General features: G+C 58.0%; 1 protein-coding gene across 1 annotated transcript in view; it reads left to right on the top strand.

Annotated features, from left to right (window-relative positions):
• TSSC1 (tumor suppressing subtransferable candidate 1) overlaps positions 1-11,803 on the top strand; it is a 63,217-nt gene that overhangs the window by 42,564 nt on the left and 8,850 nt on the right. Inside the window, exons 7-8 of the mRNA XM_010848442.1 lie at positions 4,484-4,583; positions 11,625-11,761. Coding sequence (XP_010846744.1) covers positions 4,484-4,583; positions 11,625-11,761 — 237 coding nt within the window. The remainder of the gene's footprint in view (positions 1-4,483; positions 4,584-11,624; positions 11,762-11,803) is intronic.

Raw genomic sequence — 11,803 nt, 5'->3', positions numbered from 1 at the left:
ATTTATGAAAAGCTAACTTACATTCTGCTGTGAATTTTTGAGCAGGAAGAATTCATCAGGTTGCCAAATCTGTGTATTTTTAGAGAGAGATATATAAATTGAGGAAATAATGTATTACATTCTTCTTGTAAAAGGTTTTCAAAACTTGGCTGGTAACCACTGATACAGTCACCAATGACTTAATAGATGTGTTTCTTATTGAAGGTTTTCCCGTTTTCAGTAAAGTAACAAACAGGAGGGTTTCGGAGCACCACTGGAGCAGTGGTCCTCGCCTAGCTCTCGTGCGCTCTGTCTTCAGCTCCGTGGCACGTGGTAACTGCCGTCTCACGTGTCTCGTATTCGGTGGTCTCTATCCTTCTAGCAGCTGTGCTGGCCCGACAGCCCTCCTGCCTGCCAGAAGGGGCTTCAGGGGGTAGGTTGAAGAGGTAAATGATGTGGACTAAAAGTAATCGTAGCTCAGCTGGTAATGAATCTGCCTGCAGTGCAGGAGACCCATGTTCAATCCTTGGGTCAGGAAGATCCCCTGGAGAAGGAAAGGGCAACCCACTGCAGTATTCTTGCCTGGAGAACCCCACAGACAGAGGAGCCTGGCGGGCTTCAGTCCGTGGGGTCGCAAGAGTTAGACACGACTTAGCGACTAAACCGCCACCAAAGTAATCTTCCACGGAGGTCGTTTTAAGAGTTTCTCAGCGTCCACAGAGTGTCCTTAGCCCAGGCGTCGAAACCTAGCGTGTGAGTCACTCATTTTGGAACCACTTGTCTGAGGAAGAGAAGTGTGTTTTGTTTGATCACGTGCGGCCGGCCTGTGAGATCAGGACCCTTGCTCCTGCCATCCTGGCCTTGTTAACTGCACAGAGAGCTTTTGTTTCTCTCGCTTGGGTTTATTTGCAGAGACGGCCCTTTCCTCGTGTTTCTCTCTCAGTGATAATGGGGGGTGCAGTGTGCATACATTAGGTGGTGCTGTCTGGCTCCTGACTTGCGAATACAGCTTTGTGTCGCTCACACCTATGGAGAGAGAGTGAAAAAGCGGAAACACGGGCGACTTTTATGAACAAAGAGATCAACGCCCTGGTTTGGAGCGGCAAGTGTGGCAGAAACTCTGGGCCGTTTCCCTCTGTTTATAGCCGGCTCCCGGCGGCGACGTGTGGGGCAGTAGGATTTCCTTTTTCATTGCGCTTCGCATGCCCTGCTTATTCCCGCCTTTCTCCATCACAGGGCTTGCTCCCTGTAAACCCACTGCACGTACTGTCAGATGCGTCACCCCCGGGTGGACAGTAAACAGCAACTGTGCTCAGCGGCTGGGCCCGAGTGAGAGGGGGCGTCTCCTCTGGGGACAGTCCTGTCTGTGTGCACCTCAGGCCCGCTCTTTTTTAGCAAGGACCCCGATCGCCTGGCCGTGCCGACTGTCTGGAGACGGACACACACACACCCTGGGTTTGTTGCTTCCATGGGGGCAGAAGTTGTAGGACAAAAGGGAGATGCCTGGGAGGAGCACAGTGGGAAGGTGGGGGCCGGGAGCCGGGTGAGGCTGGCAGGAGGAGGCGAGGGTGCGGGGCGTGTTTCCTCAGTTGTGACCATGCGGGACGGTCCACACGTCAGGACCGCGGTCGCCCTGCTCAGTGGCTTGAAAAGTGCGCTCGTTTTACCTTCTGATCCTCAGTCCTGGTTTTCCTTGATGCGCCTTTGAGTCGTCCCCTCTGTGTGTGCTCCTGTGGGGTTTGGTTTCTTCTTACAGTTTTCAACAGTGAGCTGTCCCGAGTCACCCATCATGTCAGGCTTGGCAGACACAGGTCCCGACCACAGCCTCCCCCAAACATGCCGGGTGCCGGCCCCTTTCCCGTCTGTTTGGGGCCTCTCTGCAGGCCCTGTGTGGGAGCCGGGGCTGTGGCAGCAGTGAGAACGTGTCCCAGACCTGGATCGGCATGTCTCCCTGTCCTTCCGTGCCCTCCCCGAGGCCTCACACCTGGGTTAGACAGAGCCCAGGTTTCCAGCGCACAGGCTCTCTCCCCCTCTCAGGACAGTTGGTGGCTTTCTCCTTAGTCTCGTCTCTTTCACAGGAAGTTAACAAACTGTTATTGACGTGATTCATGTCGGTTTTCTGAGGTACCTGTGTTTTCCTTCTGCTTTTCTACTTTGGGCATCTCTGGTCATGCAGATGGGCTGCCCAGGGGGCACAGCGGTAAAGAATCCGCCTGCAATGTGGGAAACTCTGGTTCAACCCCTGGGTGGGGAAGTTTCCCTGGAGAAGGGAATGGCTACTCACTCCAGTCTTCTTGCCTGGAGAGTCCCATGGACAGAGGAGCCTGGCGGGCTGCAGTTCATGGGGTCGCACAGATTTGGACCTGACTGAGTGACCGAGCAGCAGGCACTGTTGTGATAGAAGTTGTAACAGCTCATTGACAGTCTTGAGGGGTCGTACTAGGGAGGTGCCCCCGGTCGGTCAGTATCGTGTTCTGTGTGGAAGAGAAGCCGTGAGGGTCTCCATCAGTGTCTGCAGTGGTCACGTGTGGGAGGATGTGAAATGAAGCTCTCTTCATAAGCTCGGAAGAATTTCATTAGGGAAGACAGAAATCCCTGTGGTCACACTGAAAAATTCTCAGCCTCTTCATGGTTTTATCACATGGGCGATGTGATTTTTATCTTGTTGGTTGTTCAGATACGCATTCGTCAGTTAAGACGGCTTTGGCTGCAGGTGACAGGAAACCCTGGCTCACGTGGGCTGAGACAGAAGGACGTGGTCTGCCGTCTCGGGCCTGGCGGGTGACCAGGGCTGTCAGCTTTGCCCTCCCAGGAGGGGGCAGTGGAAGATGTGGGCACCACCCACCTGGGCCCCTTCAGACCCAGCCCCCAGCAGGCTGCCCAGCATCTCAGCGGCCAGGGTCTGTCAGCTGTCTGTGCCTCAGGTCCTGGGAGAAGGCGTCAGCAGTGCCTCAGCTCAGGTGCCCTGATGAAACCTACGGCTGGACTGCTCACAGTTCCCAGGGCTGGAGAGCTGGGGTCAGGGTGTGGGCAGGTCAGGGGCTGAGCGGGCTCTTTTCCCAACTGGCAGGTGGCCGCTGTTCACCAGACAGTAAGAGAGAGATGGAGACGCAGAGAGAAACGGAGACGCAGAGCGAGACGGAGACGCGGAGAGAGACGGGGACGCAGAGAGAGATGGAGACGCGGAGAGAGATGGAGACGCGGAGAGAGATGGAGACGGAGAGACGCAGACGCAGAGATGGAGACGCAGAGAGAGACGCGGAGATGGAGAGAGACGGAGAGGCGGAGAGAGACGCAGATATAGAGATGGAGACGCAGACGCGGAGAGAGACGGAGACGCGGAGAGAGACGGGGACGCAGAGAGAGATAGAGACGGAGAGAGAGATGGAGACGGAGAGAGAGACGGAGACGCGGAGAGAGATGGGGTCGGAGAGACGCAGACGCAGAGACGGAGACGCAGAGAGAGACGTGGAGATGGAGAGAGACGGAGAGGCGGAGAGAGACGCAGATGTGGAGAGAGAGAGAGAGAGAGACCGAGACGCAGAGAGAGACGGAGACACAGAGAGAGACAGAGACAGAGAGACAGAGACACAGGGAGAGACGGAGACACAGAGAGAGACGGAGATGGGGAGAGGGAGACGAGGACACGGAGAGAGACAGAGAGAGAGGCGGAGAGAGAGACGGAGACACAGGGAGAGACGGAGACACAGGGAGAGACGGAGATGGGGAGAGGGAGACGAGGACGCGGAGAGAGACAGAGAGAGAGGCGGAGAGAGAGACGGAGACACAGGGAGAGACGGAGACACAGGGAGAGACGGAGATGGGGAGAGGGAGACGAGGACGCGGAGAGAGACAGAGAGAGAGGCGGAGAGAGAGACGGAGACACAGGGAGAGACGGAGACACAGGGAGAGACGGAGATGGGGAGAGGGAGACGAGGACGCGGAGAGAGACAGAGAGAGAGGCGGAGAGAGAGACGGAGACACAGGGAGAGACGGAGACACAGGGAGAGACGGAGATGGGGAGAGGGAGACGAGGACGCGGAGAGAGACAGAGAGAGAGGCGGAGAGAGAGACGGAGACACAGGGAGAGACGGAGACACAGGGAGAGACGGAGACGCGGAGAGAGACGGAGAGAGAGACAGAGACACGGAGAGACGGAGACGCAGAGAGAGACGGAGATATAGAGACGGAGATGTACAGGAAGAGAGAAGTAGAGAGACAGAGACATATGTACACAGAGACAGGGAGCCTGGGAACTGCTGTCAGTCCACACCAGGGCACTTACCCCATCACAGGGGCCCATCCTCCCGACCTCAGTGAACCCTGGGGAGGGATGTGGGCACTCAGGCCTCAGGAGCATGGTAGCTGCGCCGGGTCACTGCCCCAGGTCACGCTGCCTCCCCCTGCTGACGGGGGCTGGGCCGGGCCTAGCTGAGGGCCATGTGTCCGAGCTCCGGGCCTCGGGGTGGGCGCCTCGTAACTCTGGGCTCCCTCCTTCCCACAGCGTCGCCTGGGAGCCCGCGGGAGACGGGAAGAGGGTCATCTCGCTGGCCGACAATCACATCCTGCTGTGGGACTTGCAGGAAAGCTCCAGCCAGGCCATGGTGAGTAACTCAAGCCACGAGGTTTCTGTCCTCTGTCTTCCTGATTAGACCCTTCAGGCGAGTTCAGAATACACTCCTCGGTTCATACATGTTTAGAATCTTGACACTGATTTTGAAATCACTAAGAAACGGACTGGATCATTGTCATTCAGATGACTGACTGACTGTCTCTTTCAGGCAAAAAGATTCCGATTCTGGTCTCAGGGCCGGGTGCAAATATGACAAGGAACCTGGATGTTGACAAAACTCTCCCCTTTGGCTGTAATTTGCCCTGAATCGTAGTCTTCTGTTTCAAGTGTGAATCTTTTTAATGAAGGGTTTCCAACATGTATTTGGTTAAATACATGCTCCTCCTTTCAGAGAGGAGCATTCATGACACAAAGGTTTCCTGGTCGTGAAAATAACTGTTGACCGTGACCCGCTGGCCTGTCAGCGTCTCAGGGTGTGGCTGTCGGGCGCGTCCGCTTTTCCATCTGGGTGGCCGTGGCCATCGTCCTGCCCTGTCAGGCGCCCGTGTGTCCCCTGAGGTCTCGCCCTGCGGCTCGGGGGCAGCTCTGCTACAGGGTCCCGACCAGAAGGCGGCGTCTCCCCCGACGGCCCGTTCACCCCCAGACCTGCTCAGTGCTACGCGCCAGGCTTCTTGGGAACCAGTCTGGCTTTCACATACTCCTCACCTCAAAGAGTGTGTCTTTTAGAGACTAAATATTCTACCCATTGGTAGGTATTTTTTCATATATGATTCCTTAAAATGTCCTCTTATCAAATGTCTTGTTTGACATGGATTCATAATTTCAGTGCATTTGTTTGTCGAAGCCGCAACTCTGGAGAGAAGGTGAAGCACTTTGACACGACAACGGCTCTAATGCCCCCCATGCCTGGGGCCCCGCTGCCGCCCCCCGGCGTGTGAGAGGCGCGCCTCCGGGAGACCCGTTCAGGGGCCATGTTCACCTTCTGTCCGTCCGTGCCTGGGACGCGTGCTCAGCTCTCTTGCCTCATGTCTTCCCTTCTGGGTTGAGGTCGCATGTGTAGTGATGGGTCGTTATCGACACACGGCCTAGAAGTCAGACTCGTCCCCGTGTGGAGTGACCTGCCCACATACAGAAACCGCACGACCGGAAGGACTTCTCACAGGCTTCAGTGGGGAGTTAGGAGTCAGCTGGTTTCCCCAGCACGGTCATAATCCTTCAGGAAAGCACTGTCTTTATTAAAATTAAGAAAAAAATAAGACATCTCTTTATCCTGGAGCAGAAAGCAGATTTCACCCAAACTGAGGCCCAACGGGAACCTGAGGGGAGCTGGCTCCCGGCGTGGCCCTGTGGGCCCCGAGTCCAGGTCGACGCCTCCACAGTCCCCCCATCCCTCCGCCTTCCAGGGGATGCCCTGCGGGATACTCGGCAGGGCATCCAGACCAGAGTCCAGGGTGCCCCCTCCTGCTCCCTGCCCCCGCCTACGCTCAGGGGGCTGGCTGTTCCCTGAGACCACCCTTGAGCCCAGAAAGGGACATGGCTGTCCTGTGAGGGTGCCGGGCCTCACGGCAGCGCTGGGCAGGACGCCAGCCCTGGTCCGGGGATGCGCGGAGTGACCGAGCGGCCACCACCCCCCGGCAGGCGACGCCCGGGGGGGTGTTAGGAGTCCACTGCTCTGGGGCCCCCACTTTGTGGGCCTGTTCAGTCATCAAAGTGTGAACAGCTCTTCAGACCCTCCGTCGTCTCAAAATGCTTTTACGGTAGGGTGATTAATCTGTAACTGATTTTCTGCAGGGACCAATTTCGTTTCTCTCCCCTTTTTTTATCTGCTGTCAGCAGTTCTGTCGATACCACTTTGCGACCCCGGGGCTGGAGTATTTAATACCGAAACCTTCCTATCGATTCCAGCCATCTTCACACCCAGCTCCTCAATTTTTGTCCTTATTGTTTGAGGATATTGCCTTCTGCGGTGAATCTAATCTTATGCTCACTGCATCATTACCTTTTGCAATTAAATTGGAGGCTCTCTGCCATTTGTAATCATTAGCAGAGCCCCAGGGAGGCCTGGAGGGGGTGCTCCATGGGTACTGGGACCCCAAGGTGGTGCCCGCCGATTTGGGTCTGCGCGTGCTCACGCCCGGGTTGTAGGGCTTTCCCCGGCTGTGGGAAGAACTAGCTTCCGCAGGGCGGAAGGGCGGCTGGCGTCACCTGCATACAGGCCTGAGGGCCGGTGCCCAGGGGAGCACTTCCTGGGAGGAAGAGAACAGGCTTCAAGGACATGGTGTGCTTCCAGAAACCTCTAGTGCAGGTTTAAAACATGCTGTAGGAGGCCGCAGCCCACGCCGATGGGGAGTCGTTCCCCGCAGCCCTGTCTGCTGTGCCCACACCCAAGGCCAGCTCACTGCCCAGGGACAGAGGCTCAGGGTGCAGCCCAGGCTCCCCGCCTCCTCACCCACGACCCCCCTTCCCTCAGCTTCCTGGGCTCCGCGTGTGGCCAGCGGGGAGGAGGGCCGGCTCCCGGAGCCCCCAGGTTAAAAGTGGAAGGTACAGAGAGCCTGTCTCTCCAGCACCTTGCTCGTGGCTCCTCAATGGGACAGAAACACCTGTTATCTTCTCGCCCATCTCGGCCAAAGACCTTAAATCCGCCCTCACAGCCTTCCCTGTTTGGAGTCTGTTTGGAGATCACACCGCGTCGGTGGGTGTCAGACACGGTTTCTGTCCACGAGGAGGGGCTGGCTTTTGGTGCCACAGAGGGAAGCCCTTCTCGCTCTTCTTCCTGCAGTATCAGGCCTGCTTGAAATGAACTGCAGACACGTCGAAAATGACCTCGGGCTCCTCACCTTTGCTGGCACCTGCTGCTGTGCGTGCATTTCCTAAACATGGGGACTCTGGTTTCCAGGAGGCCGCTCTCAAAACCTGTGGAGCCAGAGCGCTCCTGGGGGGCAGAGTCCTTCACGGGTGTGGGAGCCACCAGCCTTGCTGGGTCTCAGGCCGTCGTGGGCCGGGGCGTGGCACGCAGCGGGTAGCCCTCCTGCCCTGTGACCCCGGGGCGGGGGTGGGGGCGGTGGGACCCTTTCTTCCCCCTTCTGAAGGCAGCGATGGGCCTGGGGTGTCCTGCCGAGTTGCGTTCCCAAGACAGTCCTGAGGCCCCTCCCTGGGCCCAGAAGACAGCGCCCCCTGTCCCTCCCCCTGGGTCCCTGAAGGCAGAGCAGAGCTGGGGGCAGGGGTGGTGCTTTTTAGGGGTTCGTCTTGTTGAATCCTCATAGCCTTGGGGGCAGATTCTTTGATATCTGTCTTACAAATGAGACACAGGAGAGAAAGCCAGGCCTTAGAGAGATGCAGTAACTCGTGGTCACTCACTGGGAAAGTGGGGACCCGCTCGGGTGTCCGGCTCAAAGGGGGGCTGCCCTTCCCTGAAGGCACCCCTGATGGCGTCGTCTCAGAGGGGCATCCTGGGTGTGTCGGTGAGAACGCAGTTGGCTGCAGGACATAAGAAGTGACTTAGATAGGAGGTTTTATTGTCTGCTGAAACAGGTTGGGGAATACAGCTCCCCGGGGTTGGTTAATTCAGGGTCTTCATCAAATCGAGGGCCCAGTGACTCTGCATGTTTCTCCTCTGCCGTGTCCGCCTGTCACTGCTTTCCGCGTCATGACTGAAAGGTGGCTGCAGAGGTTCCAGCCATCACATCCAGACTCCACAGCACCCTTGGTTTGTAATGAAAGCCTTTCCTGGAAGTCCCTTTGTCACCTTTTCATGCGTGACTGTGTGTCGAGGCCTAAACCCGTCTTGGAGAGGGGAGCAAGCCCACCAGGCCTGGCTCAGGGCCGTCTTAGCCCCCGCCTGGGGGCTGTGCAGGGTGTTCCAGGGAGAGGGGCTCCCACAGTGGGGGCTGCTGTGTGACTGGCAGCTGGGGCCAGGCTCACGGTGGACTTGCCTGCATGGATGCGGCGTCTCTTGTGCTGGAAAGGCCACAGCCCTGCAGTTGCTTCACGTTGGTGGGGTGAGGGGGTAGGATGGTGGCGCTTGCTGATCTCTCTGATCCTGAGGGGCATGTGCTGGGCCCCAGATTCTTGAGTCCTACCCCCTCTCCACACTGAGTCCTGCACCCACTCCACGCTGAGTCCTGCCCCGTCTCTATGCTGAGTCCTGCCCCCGCTCCACGGGGAGTCCTCCCGGTCTCCACGCGGAGTCCTCCCCGTCTCCATGCGGAGTCCTCCCCGTCTCCATGCGGAGTCCTGCCCCCGCTCCACGCGGAGTCCTCCCCGTCTCCACGCTGAGTCCTCCCTGTCTCCACGCTGAGTCCTCCCTGTCTCCATGCTGAGTCCTGCCCCTGCTCCACGCTGAGTCCTCCCTGTCTCCATGCTGAGTCCTGCCCGCGCTCCACGTTGAGTCCTGCCCCCGCTCCACGCTGAGTCCTCCCCATCTCCACGCTGAGTCCTGCCCCTGCTCCATGCTGAGTCCTCCCCGTCTCCATGCTGAGTCCTCCCCGTCTCCATGCTGAGTCCTGCCCCCGCTCCACGCTGAGTCCTCCCTGTCTCTACAGAGTCCTGCCCCCGCTCCACGCTGAGTCCTGCCCCGTCTCTATGCTGAGTCCTGCCCCCGCTCCACGCGGAGTCCTCCCCGTCTCCACGCTGAGTCCTGCCCCCGCTCCACGCTGAGTCCTCCCCATCTCCACGCTGAGTCCTGCCCCTGCTCCATGCTGAGTCCTGCCCCTGCTCCATGCTGAGTCCTCCCCATCTCCATGCTGAGTCCTCCCCGTCTCCATGCTGAGTCCTCCCCGTCTCCATGCTGAGTCCTGCCCCCTCTCTATGCTGAGTCCTGCTCCTGGCCCAGGTCTGCCCAGTCCTGCCCCCCCTCCATACTGCGGGGCTTGGTGACGGGGGTGCTGCTTGGGTCTCTGGAAACCTCACGCCGAGACTCTCCTTGAACTGCCCCTGCTGGCTTGAGTCCCAGCGTTTTGTTCGTCGGCGGTGCCTTCTTTGTTCTTGTCCTGCACCAGTCGCTCTTCTGAGAGGGTTTGGGGGAGCCTTTCATCACTCTTCCTGGACCAGGAAGCACTGAATATTTCTCTTTAATGCTGGAAGCAGATTACCGTGTGCACTGCACCCTCTGGAGTTCTTGCTGAGTTCTGTCTCCATGTCACCAGGAAACCAGAAAAAGTGATTGATTAACCTTAACCACTTGCACCACGCTGGCTGCCCCGAGTAGCCCCTTGAAAAGCTGACGGTGAGCTGTCTCAGGCTTTCACTAGAACCTGCCTCGCAGACGTCTTGGCACCGTGGGCGCAGCGCTCTGCGGCCCTGCTGGTTCCTGTGGTAGAGAGAGTGGTGCAGCGGGAGCCGGACGCGTTCTGCAGGGCGGCTGTGACCTTGGGTGGGGCCCCTGCCCTCTCTGTGGGGGTCTCCACTGCTGAGTTCACGTGGGGTCTTGTCAGTTACCCATGCTCCCTGACAGGCGCCCCCGAGTTAGCGCTTCCCACTGGCCATCATGCAGTTTCTGTGGGGACCGTCAGAAGTCTGGAACCTCAAGGCTGGCGAGGCTGTGGGCTAGGGGTCTCATTGGAGAGCTCTCGGATGTGCTTGGACAGAGGGTCTGGGTTCCTCGTGGACTGTTGGCCAGAGGCCACTCAGTGTGGGTGTTGGAGGCACGGTGTTGGTCAGTTTCGCGGCCTTTCCTTCCCTTGGAGGCCGACAGAGTCCATGTAGAGGCAGCGTGGGGAGCTTGACTGGCGGTGATGTTTGTTAAGGGTTCGACCTGGCGCTTGCTCCTGGTTATGGAGTGGGGGCCAGGGCGGGCACCCGGGAGGGCTCCCCTTGAACCCGGATGGGTGACTGTCTGCGAGCTTCCTTAGAGACGAGACGCTGTCCTGACCCTGCAGGCCTCTGTCCGGCACTCGGGGCACGGACTCCATGTGTTCTGTCCCCGGGAGAGGAGCGCATGTGCCCGCGAGGACTAGCGCCAAGACGGGCTGGCACGAGGCCCGTCATCCACGTGGTTTGCACAGTTGGTGAGGCGGGAAAGTGGGTTTTGGGGAGAAAGGTTTTCTGGGACAGGTTGAGACTGTCCAAGGAAGAGGTGAGGTGCATCCAGCTGGTCAGTGCCTCCTGGGCGGTGACCCCTGATGCTGCGGTCACACCGTAAGTGGGGCCCTGGATCAGAGTCATTCTTAAAGACGTCTCTGCTGTCAGACTTCTTAACTGGGCCAGGCTCCCGGGAGAGGAAGCGGTTGGTTTTCCCCAGGTTCTGGTCGAATCCCCTTGCACTGACCATCTGCCTTGTGGGCCACGCCTGGTGGGGCTGAGTCTGGGCCTGATAAATTCCTGGGGCCTCCGTCCAGCACTGCGGTGGCCACCCCGAGCCCCTCTCAGAGGTTCTGCAGGGCAAGGCTGGTATTCAGGGTTAAGTGAAGTGGGTCACGGAGGGGCGAGTGTCTGAGGGCCACAGACAAGCCTGGAGCCCCCTGTGTCTGTCCCCACCAAGTGACAGGCCTTTGTGCGGAAGATCGAGGGCGGTTGGGCAGTGGGATGGGGCGCCCGTCTCCAGGCTCTCCCAGGGCTGGTGGTCTCCAGGGTCTCCATTGTTACCTAATGGGGTTAATTAACCCCCAAGTAACAGAGCCAGAGACCCTTGAGGCCGGGCGGGGACTGTCTGAGCACGTGTGTGGTCAGGTCATGGCCGTTGGTCCCTCGGCACCTGGGGCTTGCAGACCCCTACTGCCTCATCCTTGTCTTTGGAGGAGGCTGATGCTCGGGCTGTTCTGTATGATTGCCTAAGATTTGAGCAGATCCTCTAATCACACACAGGCAAATCCTGTCTGAGAGAGGCTCTATTAATACCCTTGCTATTTTTTTGCTGTGCTCCATTTTATAAATGTATATATATATATACGTTTTTTGCAAATATGGTTCAAACATTCTTGCCTTTTAAGGGAAGAAAACAAAGACACAGCTTCCTAATTATTTTCAATAATTATCTTCAATGATATCCTGTACAAGATATCATCTTAAACATTCTGAATAGAGTTTGAATTACTTATCTTTCCTTCTTCCTTTGAAAATATCCCCAAACCCACAGCTGGCCAGCTCAGCGTCCCTGGAAGGGAAAGGACAGCTGAAGTTCACGACGGGCCGCTGGAGCCCACATCACAACTGCTCCCAGGTGGCCACGGCGAATGACACGGCCATCCGAGGGTGGGACACGCGGACCATGAGGTCAGTGCCAGCGGACAGGACTCGCGCCCGGAGCCCCGCCCC

The sequence above is a fragment of the Bison bison genome, unplaced genomic scaffold, assembly GCF_000754665.1.
Source record: "Bison bison bison isolate TAMUID 2011002044 unplaced genomic scaffold, Bison_UMD1.0 scf7180017864266, whole genome shotgun sequence".
Classification (NCBI taxonomy): Eukaryota; Metazoa; Chordata; class Mammalia; order Artiodactyla; family Bovidae; genus Bison; species Bison bison.
Note: the sequence above shows the minus strand (reverse complement) of the source record. Positions and strands in the feature narration are given on the sequence as shown.